This window comes from Microtus pennsylvanicus, chromosome 22, assembly GCF_037038515.1.
Source record: "Microtus pennsylvanicus isolate mMicPen1 chromosome 22, mMicPen1.hap1, whole genome shotgun sequence".
Lineage (NCBI taxonomy): Eukaryota > Metazoa > Chordata > Mammalia > Rodentia > Cricetidae > Microtus > Microtus pennsylvanicus.
In genome coordinates, this window is record NC_134600.1 from 34,871,003 (window position 1) to 34,890,398 (window position 19,396).

The window sequence follows — 19,396 nt, forward strand, 5'->3', positions numbered from 1 at the left end:
CTCTTCCTGTGTCCCTGTCCCTTCGGTTGAGTTCTAACCGGGAAGAAACGGTACTCTTAGGTCCTTAGAACTGACATTGAGGAGGAATACAGAAAAGCTTTAAGCTGTGGGCTTGATAAACCCTAGAATTCTAAAGAGAGCTTTCCTGGTAGGTTCTGTTGGGAGTTTGAAAGTTCAAAATGTGGATAGGAATAAAAAGGCTGAGCTCGTGATGTTTCGGGTGGGAACACGGTATCTAAAGAGAACTAGTGATTTGCGCTGCACTTGGCCAAGAATCTGGACGCTTGGAGCCAGGTCCCGAAAATATGAATGAGGGAGAACGAGAAAGGAATTGGTTGGATGATTTGGTGGAGGAAACGTCAAGACAGTACATGGTTCGGCTGTGGCATGGTTACTACATGCTGCTTTTAGTCAGGTAGTGAGAATTTAGATAAGTAAACGAGCAGGCTGTCCAGGAAAGGACGGAGAGCTCATTAGAGCTGTTTCGGATAAAGCAGGTTGCTAAAGAGATTCTTACCGTTAAAGAGAAGCCAGGGAAGCGGTGGGACAATAGGAAAGACGCCTCGAGAGGGTGACCCTCTCCCTGAAGGCCCCGCAGTAGAAGAAAGCACATTTATTTGCAACTTCCGTTGCAAAAGAGAGAGATGAAGGGTTGCCCTGCAGAAAAAGAGCTGCCTAGGAAAATGTTCCACCAAGTCCAGCCGTGCAGACCTTCACCAGCTACCGCTGCTGTGGGCCGTCCAGCCCTGGCTATGTATGTCCACTGCTGTGGGCCGTCATCCCTGGCTGTTTCTTAAGCCTGGCAGCACAATTTGTTATGTCTATGGGGCTGGTTTTGCAGACACGCAGAATGCCATAGTGACAATCACTGGAGCTTTCACCAAAGTTCTAGAGGAATCCTTGTGTAGGTGTGCGTAGCCAGTGCGTAGCCAGTGTGTAGCCGGTGCGTAGCTAGTGTGTAGCCAGGTCGGTTTCCCTGGAGGAAGCCTCCGAGCCAAATGTGCATGAGAAGCTGTGCCGGTTTGACTTCACAGAGTCCCCAGCTCCTGGCGCTTTGAAGGTCATGAGTCTTTAGGAGGTAGGCCTGGATAGAGGATAGGATAGCAGGGGAAGGACCCGGAAGGTCAACCACACCCCTAGTTCTCCTCTGTGCTCTCTGCTTCCTAGCTTGCTGCCCCTTGTGGAATTAGTGCTTGCACCTGCTGTCAATGCTGTGCTGCCCCCCCCCCCTCACCTGCTGTGACCAAGTCTCTCCAAAACTGAGCAACACGAACCTGCACTGCGTTATTTCCCTTTTTTGTTTTGTTGTTTTGTTTTAACCTGTTAGGGTATTTTGGTCATAGCGACCCCAAACAGAAGCTACAACACACTTGACAGAGAGAACGTAGAGAAGGTGACAGCCTGGGAAACCCTCTGCTTTTCCCTCTGATGTAAAAAGAGTTGGCTGTTCTGTTGGAGACGCCATGAGGAAAGAAGATGCCAGCCAGCCCCCAACTGTTAGCCCGGGATGACTCTGGCTCACTGTGTAGCCCAGGCTGGCCTCACGCTTGCCTTCCCTTTACCACAGCCTCCCACAAGCTGGGAGTGCAGGTGCGTGCGCCGCATCTGAACACCTGCTTGGTTTTGAGTAAATTTTTTTCTTTCTTTCTTTCTTTCTTTCTTTCTTTCTTTCTTTCTTTCTTTCTTTCTTTCTCTCTTTCTCTCTCCCTCCCTCTTTCTTTCTTTCTTTCTTTCTTTCTTTCTTTCTTTCTTTCTTTCTTTCTTTCTTTTTTTGAGACAGGGTTTCTCTGTAGCTTTGGAGCCTGTTCTGGAACTAGCTCTTGTAGACCAGGCTGGCCTTGAACTCACAGAGATCCACCTGCCTCTGCCTCCCAAGTTCTGGGATTAAAGGTGTGAGCCACCACTGCCTGGCTCTTGAGGTTAAGTTTTCCAGGTAGCCAAGCTTCCGGAGGTAAAACCATTGCTTTCCCTTTAAAGTTGAACTCCCTTAGACGAAGCAAGGCAATGCATCCTGGTGCAGGGTCCCAGGGGGAGGGAAGGCACGGAGGATGAGCTGCACGGACAATGATGTTAACCCACCAGTGGCTTTTCGTTTCATTTTGTTTATTTAAAGGAGAAATCTAAATGTCAGGGTTTCTCATTTAATTAAATTATCTGTAACTAAGTCACCGAGCAGGATTATCTGCCGGATCGAATCAAAGACTAGCGCTTGCCGCGGGGCTCACTGTTGGAGAGTCAGGGTGAGGTAATGGAAAGAAGACGAAAGGGGTGTCAGCTCCGGGCTGCTCCTCCAGCAGCTCACTTAGGTCTCTGAAATATCATCTTCCCTGGAAGTCTTCCCAACACTCGGCTCGCCCTTCTCTTACCTGGTATCCTTTCTCCTCAGCTCTTTCTACCTCTTTTTGCTGATTGGCTATTTGTGTCCGGCAAGTCACAAAGCTCTCAGAGGGCAAGGACATTTTTTGTTTGTGTGCTTGTTTTGTTTGTAACTGCTGTCTCCCTGGCCCATGGTAGGCATTCAGTAAACAAGGGCTGAATAAATGAGGCAATTTTTTTATGAAAAGCAGGGATAACAATATATATATAGTCAGCAGGGTTCTACACGCCTCAACTGGGATGGTGGATATGGAAGTATTTTTACAAATTCTCAGTCTAAACTGAAAATGAAGTTACTAACTTGTCATGGTTTTGCCCTGAGTCACTATTAAAAAAACATGTTCATGAAACTGATTTTTGGTTTTGATGTTTGCAGTTGGAAATCTTGCCTGGCTCGGAGGAGGGAGGTCTCTGCGTGAGAGCACTCTGCCTCTCTGGGGACTCCTGGCTGGGCACAGCCTGATGGAACAGGACAGCTCCCCTTGGTGCCCCACATCTGGGTAGAAGTCTGGCTCTGCTGCTTTAGAAGGGAGAGAGAGAGAGAGAGAGAGAGAGAGAGAGAGAGAGAGAGAGAGAGAGAGAGAGAGAAGAGCATCAGGACAAATACAGAGAGACAGAGACACAGTTAGAGGTGCCTGGGGAGAGATGGCCAGAGGGGATTGGCCAGGGACAGGAAGAGTTGGGCAGAGCTGGTGGGTTACTCTTTTCTTTCAAATACACATGAAATAATTCATGTTAGAAATGTGGAATTGGTCAACACAGACGAAGCAAAGACGTAACCAGCATATAAACTAGAACGGGGAAGCTCCCTGGGATGAACCCTGGAACACATATCTAGCCTACCCTGGATGCCTGCCATACAGGCTCTCACCCGGGCCTCCCTGGGTTATCTCACCCCAGTCTCCCTGGGTTATCTCACCCCGGCCTCCCTGGGTTATCATGTCACCCCGGCCTCCCTGGGTTATCTCCTGCAAAGGCACAGCCACGGCAGGAACAAGCGCGGGCTGCCACACTCACACAGCAGAGCATGGGGCTTTACGAGAAGAAGCTGTCTTCCCAAGGATGTACAACGAAAGGCTCAGGCTAGAATTCACGACTTTTTGCTTTTTAAAATCCTGTGTCACTCGAGAAGAGATTTTACGAAAGGTTTAAAGAGAAGAAAATTCCCACTCCTCAGTGTCAGAAATCAAGAGCTCCTCCAGCCTGCTGCCAGCCACTCAGCCCCAGCTGGATCCCCTTTAGAAAGGCCCCCTGCCGTCAAAGTCTGGCTCCTGTTCCCTCGCTCTTGCTCTCTCTCTCCCTCATCCCTAAGCAGAGATAGTCTTTTGTTCTCCCCCAATAAATCTCTTGCATGAGATCTGCTGTGTGGTGTGGTCTTTCTAGCATACCTTGGCCCTGCTTCACCAGGGTGCTCCTGTCACATAAATCCTGGTGTTGATGACTGATGCCTACACATTTCCCACTTTAGGGGTCTAAGTCACACTGGGACCTGCAACGGGGCTCCCTTTCTGGCTCACCGATTGCTGGGTACAGCATCCCAAACCGGTAAGTGGTAAGTTTTCTCTTTCGGTTGGTGTCAATGCTTCTCTGAATACTTGTGCATGGCCACTTTCTTAGGCTCTTAGCCCAGGGAATGGCGCCACCAACAGTGGGCAGGTCCTCCTACCTCAGTTAATCTAATCAAGACAATCCCCATACCTAAAGGCCCGTTGTTTGGATAAATCCCATTCTGTTGGCAACTGAGATTAACCGCCGCATTCAGGAAACCCAATAGAACTGAAAGCAGTGTCTAGACTTATCTGCATCTCTACGCCCAGAGTAGAGCTATTCACAACAGCTAAGTGGTGAACACAAATGAACTCCATTGACGGGTGAATGGAGAGACACAGTCCACGTCTTTGATGAAGAAGATTTGCTGTCCTGTGTTCCCACGTCAATAAACCTTGAGGACACTGCGTCAAGTGAAATAAGCCAATCACAAAAAGGCAAATACTGTATGATCCATCGGCAAAAAGGCATTGAGAACAGTCAAATTTACAGAACAGAAAACCAAATCGCAGTTACTAGGGCCTGAAAGCCGGAGAAAGAAGGTGTGGTTGTTCGGTGGGGATTGAACAAGGTGGTTTGCCAGGTGAAAGTGTCCCAGAGACCCGTTTACAGTGTGAATATACTCAGTACTTCTGGACTGCGTATTTAAAAGAGGTTAACGGGGGCAGAGATGGCTCGGTGGTTGAGAGTGCTCGATGCTCCTGCAGAGCTAAGAGTCTGGTTTCTAGAACCCATGTCCAGTGGCTCCCAATCTCCTGTAACATCAGCTCCAGGACCTCTTATGGCCTCCTGAATGTGTACACATGCACGTACATGTACATAAAGATAAAATCTTTAAAAATGGTTAAAAGTAAAAGCTTTAATTATTTTTTTTCCTGCTATGCCCCCCTCCCCACCAGACAGGGTCTCACTATATAGTTCTGACTTCCTGGAACCTGCTATGTAGACCAGGAAGGCCTTGAACTCAGAGAGCTCTGCCTCCTAAATTCTGGGATTAAAGGTGTGTTCCATCACATTCAGCTGCTACGTACACACACACACACACCTTCAAGCCTTTAAGACATTCAGCTATTTGGTATGCAGAAAAGATGAATATTTTCATGCTGAGTTAGAGATAGTAGATCCCTTGAATATTCAATCACTCTTCTTAAATTATTTTCTTACCCTAGAGGAAGTGTCCCAACGACATCCACACTGTAGGACTCTTGCAAGTTAAACCCCGCAGAAATGCCAGTTCCCATCACCACCTACAACAGACACAAAACCAGGCACACCTCAGAGTCAAGTACTGACATACCACTAAATCAAATAATCTGCTGATCAAGGCATCTTCTCACTTCTCAGGGTTAGGAGTGGGGGGTCTTCAGCTGCCAGCTACCTCCTCTCAGTGGCTTCACCTCACAAAGAACCCTACGGCTCTTGAGACCTGAATCAGTTTCTTTTCTTTGCTCTGCTCCCAGCTGAGGTGTCCGGTTAGCTGCAGCAGGAGGAGGCCATCAATGGGGTTGGCTTTGAGTTTGGGGCAGGTAGAAGGAGCGTAGGCTACACACCATGTGTGTGGTGAGGCTGGTAATATCAGCCTGTCACCATGGAACCCACATTTGGCTTTAGGATCCTGCTGCTGCTGCTGCTGCTGCTGCTGCTGCTGCTGCTGCTGCTGCTGCTGCTGTCCCTGTCTCAAGGACAGCAGCATCAACTTAGCCAGAAGCTTCCCATTGTGGTACACAGTTTTCTCCAGGTCCAGAGTACACAGTCTGTCACCCGGAGCAGAGCTCCCAACCCTAGATTTATGTGAAGTATAAAGCACAACGCTCCGAGCAGAGGAGCAAGATAGAAAGTGTAATAGCTGCTTAATTCCCAGGAACTGCTGCTTCCGGAACTTCTGGAATGGGCTGTCCAGGAGAGAAGAAAGACCAGTTCTCTAGGGACAGGCAGTTCCCACAGCAGTGGCCTCTGAGTAACTCCTAGTAACGCCAGCCTGCTATGCCTCTCACACTGGAGGAATGCCTAGACTACTTCAGCTCACAAAACAAAGATGGTTTAAGTACCTGGAGGCTCAATTTTATGTGACCGTAACCAATTACTAAACCATTGGTTTCCTGTTAACATGAAGAGGTGTATCACAGAATGCAAAATTCAAAAATAAATTTATAATACAAGATAAAGGTCACGCTTAAAAGGAATTGTGAAGCCGCTGTCCTCAAACTTTTCAGAAGAATGCTTTTTTTTTTCTTCCTCTTCCTTTTCTCTGTGGAATGCATAGGTAAGAAGTTGATTTGCTTCAGTTTTCTTGGGGGTGGTGGTGTCCACATCCGTGAATAAATAATTGTGGTCACTTAAGAACATAGTATTGTTTACTCAATGTATGTACGTGTTTTGACAAAACACTACTAACTTTTCAGTCATGAATATGCTGTGAGATAGTTGGACTTGACTTACGTGAGACTGTGACGTATTTATCTCAGCACAGAAGTACCAGAAACAGAGAAAGCTGGGGAAATTTTATCTTTTCAAAGTGGAAGATGGAAGCCACTTTATTAAGGTAAATAAAGCTATTATGGGTTATTAAAGTAATATGTGATTATTATTTTTATTTTTGTTTGTCTAGATAAGGATTCTTTGTGTAGCCATGGCTGTCCTGGAACTCCCTCTGAAAACCAGGCTGGCCTTGATCTCACAGAGACCCACCTGCCTCTGCCTCTTGAGTGCTGGCATTAAAGGTATGGGCCACCACCACTCAGCATAATATGTGCTCTTTAAAAAGTGAACAGATAATGGAAAAAACTTAAGCAAAGCAAATCCCTCCAAATCCCATCTCTCAGAGATAACTGATGTTAAAACTTGTATTATGTCTTCACGTAGTCACCTGTGTGTATGTTTTTTTTTTTTTTTTTTTTTTTTTTTTTTTTTTTTTTTTTTTGGTTTTTCGAGACAGGGTTTCTCTGTGGCTTTGGAGCCTGTCCTGGAACTAGCTCTTGTAGACCAGGCTGGTCTCGAACTCACAGAGATCAGCCTGCCTCTGCCTCCCAAGTGCTGGGATTAAAGGCGTGCGCCACCACCGCCCGGCCTGTGTGTATGTTTTAATGCATTTTTATTTTTGCTATTTTGTTAGTTGTTCTGCAGAATCGGGGGAGGACCCTCCAGATCCCTGTTCTTCTGTCACCTACACTTCAGAATCCCTTGTAGGAACAGAAGCATGTGATTGCAGGGGCTGAACAGCCTGCCGCCTTGCATGTACTTACAGCAAAAAACTCTAGCGGAATGGGTGCTGGCAATTTCTCTTTAAATCTCTCATTAAACTCCTTGCCACCCAATAGCAAACCAAAAACCATCAGGCCGACGCCTAGGGAACACACGTTGAGGTTTTTAACGTTCTGCAACACAGCAACGGTACTCTGTAACACAGTGAATGCCGGATGTTTACATAAAGCTCTGGTCCTGGGTGACTGAACACACATGAGGCACCAGACGCGCAGTTCACAGAGACAAGAGTGATAGCGGTTAGCAGAGCTGAACGGAGACGCTGGGCCCAGAGGGCTTCATGTGAGGGAAGCTTCCTTCCGTCTGGGCTGCTGGAGAGGTTCTAGAAACGGAGGCGACCCCAGTTGCATGGCAAAAGGAGTGCACTTAACTGCACTGCACCATAGAGTTAGGAAGAGTGTGGACCGTGAGACACGCGCTGCTACGTATTTTAAAAACGTCTGTCTATTTTTGGCAAGTCTGCACGTGTGCCTGAGTGTCTGTGTTTGACATCAAGCATATGGGAGCCCATGAAGGTCGGGAGATGGTGTCAGGTGCCCTGGAACTGGAGTTCCAGGCGATTGCGGCCACCACAGGTGTCTTCTGTAAGGGCAGCAAGTACTTTCACTGCTGAGCCTCCTCTTCAGCCAGGCCTCCTGTCTAGTGTATTTTACCACAGTAAAAAAAAAGTCTGCAAAAAAATTCGGCTTAGGCTAACCTTCAAACAGAGATGGGTGGGGACAGCTAGTGTACAGTTCAGTGGCGGAGAGTGTAATTGATCTGTTCCCGGCCCTGGATCCAACTCTTCATATCTTCTACAGATTAGGAGCTTTTTCTCTTTAATCTAACCATACAACTTTATACTCAATAATTCTTATCCAACACTATTATGGGGTTTGTTGTTGTTTTGTTTTGCTTGGGACAGGATCTCACTGTGGAGTCCAGGCTGACCTTGAACTGGAGTTCCTCTGTAGTGTTAGGACAGGCACTACACACAAGGCTTATGGTGTTTTTGACGTGCTGATATCGGAAGATAGCTCATAGAAAATTCAGAGAAATCCCCCTGGGGCTGAGTTGTGAATGTTAGAAGAATCAGGGTTAACCCCACAGAATACTGCCAAGGTCAACACACAGCTAAGTTATAGAAATCTTTAGCAATTGTCATGAGAAGACAACAGAGAAGTCAGGTAAGATTTGGGGTCGGGAGAGTGAAGGTTAGAAAGATGCCCAGGAGAGAAGAAAGCCAATCATCTTACGGCTATGGTCAGGATACCCAAATATAACCATTTCATCTGAAACCCAAGAAAGCAGAGAGCCCGCCACACCTGGGCTGCACAGCCTAGGACTCCCGCGGGTGCAGACTGCATTTTCTCTGTGACAAGTCATTCTGAGAAGTCTAGGAGTAGGGGGTCTATTTCCAGCTATCACAGAATTAGTAATTTGTGGGATCGCCTTATAGTCTGAGTCCGGTATTATCAATTGAGGATTCAAAATTAAATGCCACCTCTGCAAAATGGCCTTCCCAGAACCCTAATCTAAAGGCTACTCAGCTTTAGAGACATGGTTCCCCTTCTTAGGGCGCTTAACGTATTTTGTAAGGCACGTTTGCCCAGTCGTGGTTCACCTGGTTCACCCCGACTGTCTTCCCACGGGAGTGTCAGCCCTAAGGTCACGCTGTACCTGGCCAGCTTGTCTCTCATTTCAGTCTGGTAAAGGCTTGGCATATAAACACCTGCAAAAGCTATAGCCAAGGAGCCAAAAGTGTTCTTTGTAGTATTTCACTGTTAGTTGGCTATAATTACTCTGTTTTGATGATTTTGTTGATGGATTCTAAACATGTAAGTTTTGTAGTAGTTATTTTGTTTTTAAGTATTGTGTGTGTGTGTGTGTGTGTGTGTGTGTGTGTGTGCCCGCGTGTGTGACCAGTGAAGCCAGAAGGGGGTGCTGGATCTCCTGCAGCTGGAGACACAGGTGAGTACAAAGCTGCCTGATATGGGAGCTAGGAGTTAACTCTGGCAACCCCGCAGCAGTAGCCGGCGCTCTTAACAGCTGAGACATATCTCCAGTGCCCATTAAGGATTTGGGAAGCTATACTCTTAATGGTTTCTAGATATATTGTATGGTGTGAAAAGATGCTGAATCTTTAGGATTTGTTATCAACTTCATATAATCAGCTTTGGTCTGTGATCTGTTATTTATACTGTGCACTTGAAATCAATTTTTACTTTATTGTGCATAGCATATACAAGTTTTATTATATTAAACTGATTACTTATGTTAATTAAGCCATTTATAGCTCTCTTTTTTTGCCAGCTTGAATAAGCAGCCTTTGTGAGAGATGTTTTCCTATTATATCTTTTCTTTCTTTGTTTTTTGAGATACTAGGTAGCCTTGGATGACCTAGAACACACTCTGAGTCCCAGGCTGACCTTGAACTCAGTTTGGAGACCAGGCTGGCATCAAACTCACAGAGACCTGCCTGCTTCTGCCTCGGAAGGACTAGGATTAAAAGCGTGCGCCACCCCACCCAGCTTCCTATTCTGAATTTAAAACTACCCTCGTGTGGTCTTACGGGCTGACTGCTCAGCTAATGAGAGTGATGGGTGCAGCCGCCAGCAGCGCACTAACAAATTCCTGAGGAGGGGAGAACTAGGTACCCACAACGTGGGTTTCAGGGTTTAAGCAGCAACCGCCTCCTCCCTGAGCACTGAAGGTTGAAAGATAGACGGAGGCAGACGGGGGTGGAGTCCGGGGTGGGGGGTGGAGAGCCAGCAGCGGGAGTCGGGCGTCGCCTACTTACATACACCACCGAAAAGATCCCGCTGTACCGCTTCGTTTTCACCCCGAACAGGTATTTCAGCATGGAGGTGAACACGTGCACCGCGGCCGCGGTGGTGAACCCCCGCACCAGAGGCTCCGTGAGGTAAATGGCCACAAACCCAAACCTGCAGACACCTAGGCAAAACTACGGTTTTTAAAATGACAAAGAAACAAACGGCAAAAATGGGTTAGGAAAAGACAATCAACGGACAACGTGTGAGCCTCTCTTTGTGAGGACCTGACTTTGCAAACTCCATTTTAAAGAAGGGGCTTTGGCCATCTAGGGAGCTGGGGGCAGGGGCGGATCTAAGCTTCGGAAATGTGCGGCGGTAGCAAGAACTTGAAAGGATGCCCTGAAAATAGCCAATTAACGCTCTAGGGAGCAGGGCCATAAAATTTAACGAGGTCCAGACGTTCCTGAGAGGCATCCTGTCCTTGAGATACCTTGTTATTTATTTATTTATGACTCTGTTAGGTTTTCACACCCAAAAACTGACCAACGGTTTCAGAAACTACCTTACCCTACGCCGTCCTTACCCAATCTCAAGACGACAGGACATGAACTTCCCAGATTACCGCGTTTCCCTTTTGAAAGCTCTACCCTCCCAGGTCTCCCTGCCATACTTTCTGCACCCACCATGTTGGGGTGCTGGAAAGATGCTGGTCCAAACTTGAGTTTGAATATTAAAATATTCTCATGTAATTTGCATCGGAATTCCGGCTCCTTGAATTTAGTTGGGGACCAGAAATTTAGGCATAACACTTTCTTTTTTTTCCTTTTTTAAAAAAGATTTATTTATTTATTTATTTACTTGTTTATTTATTTTGTTTACAGTGTTCTGTCTGCAGGCCAGAAGAGGGCACCAGATTTCTTTACAGATGGTTGTAAGCTACCATGTGGTTGCTGGGAATTGAACTCAGGACCTCTGGAAGAATAATCAGTGTTCTTACCCTCTGAGCCATCTCTCCAGCCCAGGCATAACACTTTAGGCCACTCGTACCTGTGGTAGCTAACGGAACAGCGGTTATAAAGAAAATAACATGAACCTGCGATAGCTTGAGTCCTTCGGCGGGGCTTACACGCTGCTTTTGAGGGGCTCACTCATGCAGGTCACACGCCTGCCAACCCCTCCAAGTTCACAAGGGTTGGCTCTTCCCTGACCACCACCCACTCCATCAAACTTGTTTTGCTTTTGGGATATCTGGAACACTCAAGGTAAACCCGTTAGTCATTCTCAGTGGGCAGCTGTTGCCAGCACCTTGAGCCCCCAGCTCTGGAGTTTTGCTGTCTGCCTCTGCCCACACATAGTGAGACCAGCTCCACAGATGAACCAACCCGAGTCCATGTCCCCCAACTGGAGTCTCACCTGAATGATTCCTGAAAGTAAGGTCACAGACATGGCGACTTTCACTCTTAACGCATCTCTGGCTTCCGTACCATTGGTGGCATTTACTCCTCCTGGGATGACTATATCATCTGGTACTAACCGAACGGCCACACCGCCAATCATCAGACTAATAACAGCAAAGGGGCCTGAAACAGGAGCATGAATGAGCTTTTCAGAAGCTCAGGAAGCTAATCCAGTAGCCCTGATGTCATGATCAGGAATGACCCCCTCTCTGTTCAGAGGCTTATAACATAATTTTAGCCAAAAGAACGACCCTGATCATTTTAGCAGAAAGCAGGGACCCTGAGTGACTTCTGAGGTCCTCGTGCTCACAGAGAAGCACCAGGGAAGCCAGGGTTGTGACACACACAGTCTCGCCTCTTCAACAAAAGGGCTGTGCACCTGTTTTCCACCCAGAACCTTCTGGTGCCTTGTGCTATCTGTAGGGACAGGCCACACCTGAATCATTGTTCTCTTATCTTGAGAATCGTTTCTCAGTCAATAGTTAGGGGAGATGTTACGTGTACTATGAGGCCTGGTGCTATCTATATGACCAAGAACACACCAGATCCTGGGCCCTTAGCTATAGAACCCCACTTCACGGTAGAGGCCACATGTACTTTGCAGAGGAGTTTGGATAGAGTCATGCCTTAAGCTTTATTATGCATTTGGGATTGAGATAATTGTTACCACTTGATTAACCCAAGATTATAAGAAAGTTATTAATTTTAGAAATCTTGGAGAAGTGGAAGGAGGAATAAGAAGAGGAAAAAGAGAAGAAGAAAGAAGAGGAGGAGAAGGAAAAAGAAGAAGAAGAAGAAGAAGAAGAAGAAGAAGAAGAAGAAGAAGGAAGAGGAAGAGGAAAAAGAAGAAGGAGGAAGAAGGAGGAGGAGGAGGAAGAGAAGAAGGAGGAGGAGGAGGAGGAGGAGGAGGAGGAGAAGAAGAAGAAGAAGAAGAAGAAGAAGAAGAAGAAGAAGAAGAAGAAGAAGAAGAAGAAGGAGAAACACAGAAACACAGAAACATGCACATGGCTGCATGGCTGGGGAACGAGTCTGGGGCTGCCCACAGGCTAGGCGAGGGCTTAACCTGCAGGCATACTGCCTCAGAAGAGTGTAGTCGCATTGTTAAAGCAATTAATGGGTACGCGGTCACAAAAATTGAATTAAGCAATAATAACAAGCTTATTGCAAAGCATAAGTCTTTACCTATAGATATGTGTCTGGAGGTCCCGAAGAAACAGTACATGATAACAGGATAAAATGAAGAGTACAGGCCAAACACCGGAGGTACCGCTGCCAGCATTGCAAAGGCCAAGCCTACAGGCACAGAAGGCACAGATGGAGTCATGGTTAGCCAATAGCAGGGTGTATTCCTTTTAACTAACCTCTTGGTCTCTGATGAACACGTGATACCTGTCTTAATTGAAGCAGATGTCTTTCTTCTGCCCTAACACCATGAACACAGTCTAGGCTGCAGTATGTTGGCTCATCCTGACTGTTAACTTGACAGGGTCTAGAGTTGCTGCAGGGAAACCTCCTGACTGGTCTAGGAGGGATTGTATGGATGAGGTTAACTGAGGTAGGAAACCATTCTGAATGTGGCTTGCACTATTCCCTGGGTTTGAGTCCTGGACTGATTTAGAAGGAGCAAGCAAGCTGAGCATCCTCCTCCACGGTGCCATTTCCTAACCTCTCCATGCCCCTCCACCCGACCCCTATGCACCATTACTTGTCCCTCCTCAGAAGCTAAGCTCTCCCGGGCTCCTCTGTTGCCAAATACTCACTCTGCAGTCTTCGTGGACAGGTATCTTCCAAGTGAGCCAAGCCTGGTTCACTTCCAGGTTTGCAGTTTTCCAACCAGAACACTTGGGATTTTATTCTGAGAGTCTTTAACAGTGCAGGGTGTGCTGCCAAAATTCCTTCCCTTGTGGGGAGATGTGAATAATATCTACTTCCTCCTCAGGTCCCAGCAGCAAAGACAGGTACGATTCTACCAAAGCCACTCAGAGAAAGCAATAAGCTCACAGAGAAATGAGCGACAGGCTCCCGGCTGGAACATGGGTGACCTTAAGGCAGCCACACTGGACGTTCTGCTCCCAGCAGGGATGACGTCAGGCTTCCCCAGGGCTCTGTAGATGGAATCCTTTCCCCTCATCCTTTCCCGTCTCATCTTCTAGCCCAGTGGTCCTCAACCTTCCTAATATTGTGACCCTTTAATACAGTTCCTCATTTTGTAGTGACCCCCAGCCATAGAATTATTTCATCGCTACTTTGTAAGGGTAATTTTTTTACTGTTATGAATTGTAACGAAAATATCTGATGTGCAGGATTTCTGGTACACGACCCCTGAAGGGGTCACCATCCACAGATTGAGAACGCTTCTCTAGCCTCTTTCAGGGACTCTGGCGTCAAGCGCAGTTAGGGCAGGACCACACACAGCTGGGTGGGAAGGGCAGCCGGATGCACAGGTGAGGGTCTTATGGCCCTGCCTGCCCCTCCTTCCTAGAGGAACATCAACAGTGAGCAAGCCCAGCCATGACGGTCCTTGGCGCGTGGGATTAGCTGGACTCCTGAAGGTGGCTGCAGTTGGGCCAGAGGATGGCGCCACGCAACTGGGTCCCTCTTTCCATTCCACCCCAGACCGCTTATGGCAGTCTCAGAGAGTTTACGTCACCCTTTTTTAAAAATAGACATTTTTCAGAGCAGTTTAAGGCTCCCGGTAGATTGACTAAGTGGTGCAGAGAGGTCGCACATTCTATCTGTTCCCCCACATGCTTTCCCCACTATCAGGGCTCCCACCTCACAGCGGAATGTTTCTGTGAAGGATGAGCCTGCACTGAGACATCATTATCCCCCAGAGTTTATGTGTGGTCTCACTCTGATCTTGTGTGTCCTCTGCAAATGTGTGTGATGTCACCCACCCACCGTTATAGATACTGAATAGTTCTCCTTGGCTCCCAATCCTCTCTACTTTCTCGTCCCTCACTCCTCAGAAATCTTCAGTCACAACGGATCTTTCTTCTGTCTCCCAAGATTGCCTTTTTCAGAATGTCACATGATTGGCAATCACAGCCTTTTCAGATTCACATCTGTTACTTGCAAATATGTATTCGTTCGTGTTCTTCCCAGGTCTTTGCATGGGTTGGCGAGGTCATCTCTTCTCTTCTCTTCTTTTCTTTTCTTTTCTTTTCTTTTCTCTTCTCTCCTCTCCTCTCCTCTCCTCTCCTCTCCTCTCCTCCCCTCCCCTCCCCTCCTCTACCTCCCCTCTCCTCTACCTCCTCCTCCTCTCTCTCTCTCAGAGTGGAAGACCAAAGCCATGGCTTTGCATTTGCTAGGCAAGGGCTCTACAGCTGAGCTCAACTCCCAACCCAGACTTCATTTCTTTTTAATAGTGAGTAGCGGTCCATCTTCTGGATGTTCCACAGCTTTTTTATTTTTGTTTTTTAACATATTACCTATGCAAAGACCTCTTGCTCCCCAAGTCTGGCAACTATGAATAAGGTTGCTAGATGCACCCCTTGGGGATTTGCTTGAGGCCTCTTTCTTTCTCTTTTTTAAGAGTCTGTTTTGTAGAGCTGTTAGGTGGTAGTCTCTACAAACTTTAGGGGACATGATCTATTCTCCAAATTGTTTTTTTTTAAAAATATTTATTTATTATGTATAAATATTCTGTCTGTGTGTATGCTCAAAGGCCAGAAGAGGGCACCAGACCCCATTACATATGGTTGTGAGCCACCATGTGGTTGCTGGGAATTGAACTCAGGACCTTTGGAAGAGCAGGCAATGCTCTCAACCTCTGAGCCATCTCTCCAGCCCCTATTCTCCAAATTGTTATCTTGAACCCTGCCTACTTGTTTTAAGTGGAAAGCAAATGCATAAAGGTGTCACTTCTTTCTAGAAAATTCTTATTCCAAATGTGTCTTAGTCTCTGCTGCCCTTGCATTCTGTTGGAGTGGGGCATGGAAGGGAGAGTTTGGGGGTGGGGTGTCATTCACGCTCTGCGTTGATTTTGGCATCCCTGCAATGTGTAGCTGATAAGCCGTGTGTCCTCAGCTTTGAGATCTCAGCAAAATTTCCGGGACACCTGGAAAAATGTATCTACTGCATTTTAAGGCTCCGAAGTAAGAGAGCAAATGAGTTGGAAAGCGTGCCTGCTACATAAGCAATGGTGCAGTCACTCTGGTGTCTCCCTTAGAGAAGTGATTCTAGACAAGAAAAGCACATGTACCCTTCAGAGATCCAAGTGGCATTCCAAGGCTCTGCTGGGGAACGGCAGCCCTCTGCCCCCAAACTCCTAAACCAGGGCTTCTCAGCAGACAATTTTATCCCCCCTATGACATCTGGCACACTCTAGAGACATTTTTATCATGATGGCAGTGCTGTTGGCAGCTGGGATCAGAGATCAGGAAACTGCTGGTACCCTACAACACATGGCAGTCCCTACAGCAAATGTTGGAAATGCCATGGGGTGAGAGACTTCGGAGATAGTGTTCCGGTGTCCAGGGTCCTGCAGGGTAGGTAAGTCAATTCCAGTTGTCTGCTGTGGTATTCAATTCCTCATTTAACAATTTTGAATAGAAACCACCGACTTTGAAGTATTTCAGCTTCTCATGATACAGTGGCGTGCCTTTTTCATTGCCACTAAGTTTCATTCCCCTAATAGTCACATGGTTTTGCACGTGTGTCTTGTCTAATTGTTCTCCATTTGGTCTGATTCCTTACAGAATTCCTCCTGGACAGCTCTTAGTCATTTGTGCCCTTCCTCCCGGAAGCCTGACCAGATGAACAACAGGGCATGGAGACAGATCATTGCTGCTGTTTTCTTTTTATCATCACCTGTTTATTTGTTTCCCGAAGACTTCCTCGACTTTAGTATTTAACCTTTCCCTGAATGTTACTCTGGGAACAAGTTCGGGTTTGGTTTCGGCGAGCTCTGTCTGATTCTTTGCTGCTTATCAATAACAGCAACCCATGATTGTTTCATAGATGCAGTGTAATTCTTTTCTGTTTCCTGAAGAGTTACCCTGCCTGTTATTTCTGCTTCTCGTGAGTTGCCTTTTTGTTTTCATAAGATATTTGTATTTTATTAAATAAGTGCACGTGTGTTTGTGGCATGTGTGTGTATGTGTGTGTGGGTATATGTGTATGTGTGTATGTGCGTATGTGTATGTATGTGTGTGTATATGTGTGTATGTGTATGTGTGTATATGTGTGTGTATGTGTGTATGTGTATGTGCGTATGTGTATGTGCGTATGTGTATGTATGTGTGTGTATATGTGTGTATGTGTATGTGTGTATATGTGTGTGTATGTGTGTATGTGTATGTGTGTATGTGTATGTATGCGTGTGTATGTGTGTGTATGTGTGTGTGGGTATATGTGTATGTGTGTGTATGTGTGTGTGTGTATGTGTATGTGATTTTTATTACAATTTTATAACATAGCTATACTAAATTTTGATCACTTTTGCCCTTCTTATCTTCTCAGTTCTTCCCTCTTTTTTTAGCCTTTTTTTTACAACAACCCCTCCCACATTGATGTCTTCCTTTACTTTGTGTGAGCCACTAAGTTTAATTGCAGTTTCTTGCACCAATGCATACTGAATCCACTTTTCCAAAGAACTTTTCATAATTTCTTTACTTAAACTAACTCCCTAATAATGTCTTAGGATCCTCTGTTTTCCTTTATGATGTTTATGATTTAGTCATGTGTATATACCTTTATTTGTTTCTTGTCTTAGTCCCTGTTTGGAGAGTTAGTTAGCGCTCTAGGAGTACAGGAATCAGATTGTTTAGGGTTAATATAATTTTTTTTTTTGAGACAGCGTTTCGCTGTGTAGCCCTGGCTGTCCCAGAACTTACTATTTGGATCAACTTGACCTTGAAATGAGAATATTCCATATGAGTTAGGATTAAGGGCATGTTCCACCATACCTGGCTCACAGACTGATATTTTCTAATGTTCTTTTAATAGCACAGAGTTGTCAAGAAAATCCAGTGTATCATAATCCCTTTTAGTTATGTCATGGGCCTAGAAACAAGAAATTTATCACAACTGCAGCAAATTGTTGCCTGAGCAACTGATCCATCCTCAGATCGGGACCACCCCTTTCCACTGTAAATGATCCCAAGGCTTCTTCAGAGAGAGAGAGAGACAGACAGACAGAGACAGAGAGACAGCGACACAGAGAGAAAGAGCAGAGAGAGATAGCACACACACACACACACACACAGAGAGAGAGAGAGAGAGAGAGAGAGAGAGAGAGAGAGAGAGAGAGCGCGCAATGCATTGTACTAACCTTGGGGAAGCTGAAGCACTCCCGTGCTTATGCCTGAGACCAAGTCCCCCAACACATACTCCTTGAATTTATAGGCTGGCAACCACTTAGTGATGGGCAAAAACATGTAAATGATGTTTCTTATTTTCTTAGGAGTGCATCTAAGGAGACAAAGACACAGACAAAGTTGTAAGCGAGGGACATCCCTGCAGAACCCACACGGGGATGTTCTCTCTTCTTCAGCTTATGAGTGATAAGGAGCAAACCACAGTCAGTGGTTAAGATGCTGCTGAACAGGGTGGGGGGCCCACATGGGAAGCAAGACAGAGAGTCCGAACCAGCCCCGGGAACAACAGGGGAGACAGATGGTTTAGAGCTTTGTGGAGAATTTGAGAACAGGTATGTAAACCTTTGCATGGATGTAAGGAGAAGCAGAAAACCATTAAACATAGTGTGTCGGTTAGTTAATTATACCAACGCAACTTAGAACCATTGGGAAGAGAGTTGTGATGAGGAATTGTCTCGATCAAATTGGTCTAGACAATACGGGTTGTCTGTGGGAAATTGTCTTGGCTGTTAATTGTGGTATGACCTTGTCTACTGTGTCATTTACCAAGGAGAGGGGTCCTGAATAGTATAAGGGAACACAGAGCTATCAAGCGTCCACCTGTATACTTTCCCCTGCTCTGCTCTTGACTGTGGCTTTAGGTTCCTATCTTGCCTGCCTGCAATGATAGAGCTGTGAGATAAAGAAATCTTTCCTCCCTATGTTGCTTTTTCATCAGACTGTTTTATCATAGCAACAGAATGAAACCAAGTCTCGCGGTACCACGCACGGTGTTCACGGGACCAAGCCAAAGGCTGACACCAGCTGAATCAGCAGGCGTAGCTTGTTAGACTGCAAGTGTTCACCGCTCATTTCCCCTCCAACTCGCCAAAGGATCTTTACGCATGGGACCTTGAATTCTCCGAGCCAAAGGCTACGGAAGAGGAAACGGGTTAGACGTACGTGAAGGCCTGTTTCAGCTTGTCCCCGATGGAATCGGAGACCTTGTCCTTCACATGAAGCCTCTCCTGGAGCACGGGGTGACTAAAGATTGGCCTCTCCACGCAGTACCTCTGAGCTGCCACGGGGATTTCATTTTCCTCTGCATGATCCATGGTCTGCAGTTCTTCACCGGCAGCGGGAGACAAGCATTTCTGGAGGGTCAGTCACTACGGGAGAAAACAAAACCCGATTTACGTGGCGAAAGCCATCTCTTCTTAGGGTGGTCTAGGTCCTGAGGACTCCTCAGAACCCCCAGCATTCTTCCCATGAGGTTGTGCAGAGTAGGCATTCACAGATATCGTGAACAAAAACAAATTTAAAAACCCTGTTTGTGTATTCCCCCTCAGAACAATAAATAGGGAGTGTGCAGAAGTTCAACAAGCATTCTTGTTAAGCTTAGTGCCTGTCCTGCAGCCCGCTGCCTCTAGCCCTGAGTTAGCAGAAGTGGAAGCCAGATGAACTCTGACCAACGGCAGGTCAAACCAACAGCGAAGATGGTAAGATTGGCCCTTACTCTGACCACACGCCTTGGGAAGGTATTATACTGTCTTCTTAAGTCTGTTTTTCACTAATACTTGCTGTTCAGGACTGAGGCTTGGACCCCCACGAAGGAAGTCCTTGGTGACGTTCACAGTAGTCCCTAGTTAGAAGCATGAGTGCCCTATGATATTGTTTTAAAGTTGGCTATATTGGGAATGGT

At 46.4% G+C, this 19,396-nt stretch overlaps 1 protein-coding gene across 4 annotated transcripts in view; it reads right to left on the reverse strand.

Moving 5' to 3' along the window:
• Positions 1-18,809, reverse strand: part of Slc26a5 (solute carrier family 26 member 5) — a 32,350-nt gene extending 13,541 nt beyond the window's left edge. For 3 of the 4 annotated variants that reach the window (XM_075955974.1, XM_075955972.1, XM_075955971.1), the window contains exons 1-7: positions 18,658-18,809; positions 17,670-17,809; positions 12,578-12,688; positions 11,352-11,518; positions 9,965-10,129; positions 7,167-7,319; positions 5,089-5,171 (exon numbers count right to left, since the gene is read on the reverse strand). In XM_075955974.1, coding sequence (XP_075812089.1) covers positions 5,089-5,171; positions 7,167-7,319; positions 9,965-10,129; positions 11,352-11,518; positions 12,578-12,688; positions 17,670-17,809; positions 18,658-18,809 — 971 coding nt within the window. The remainder of the gene's footprint in view (positions 1-5,088; positions 5,172-7,166; positions 7,320-9,964; positions 10,130-11,351; positions 11,519-12,577; positions 12,689-17,669; positions 17,810-18,657) is intronic. The other variant, XM_075955973.1, reaches the window with a different exon arrangement.
• Positions 18,810-19,396: the final 587 nt, after the last annotated feature.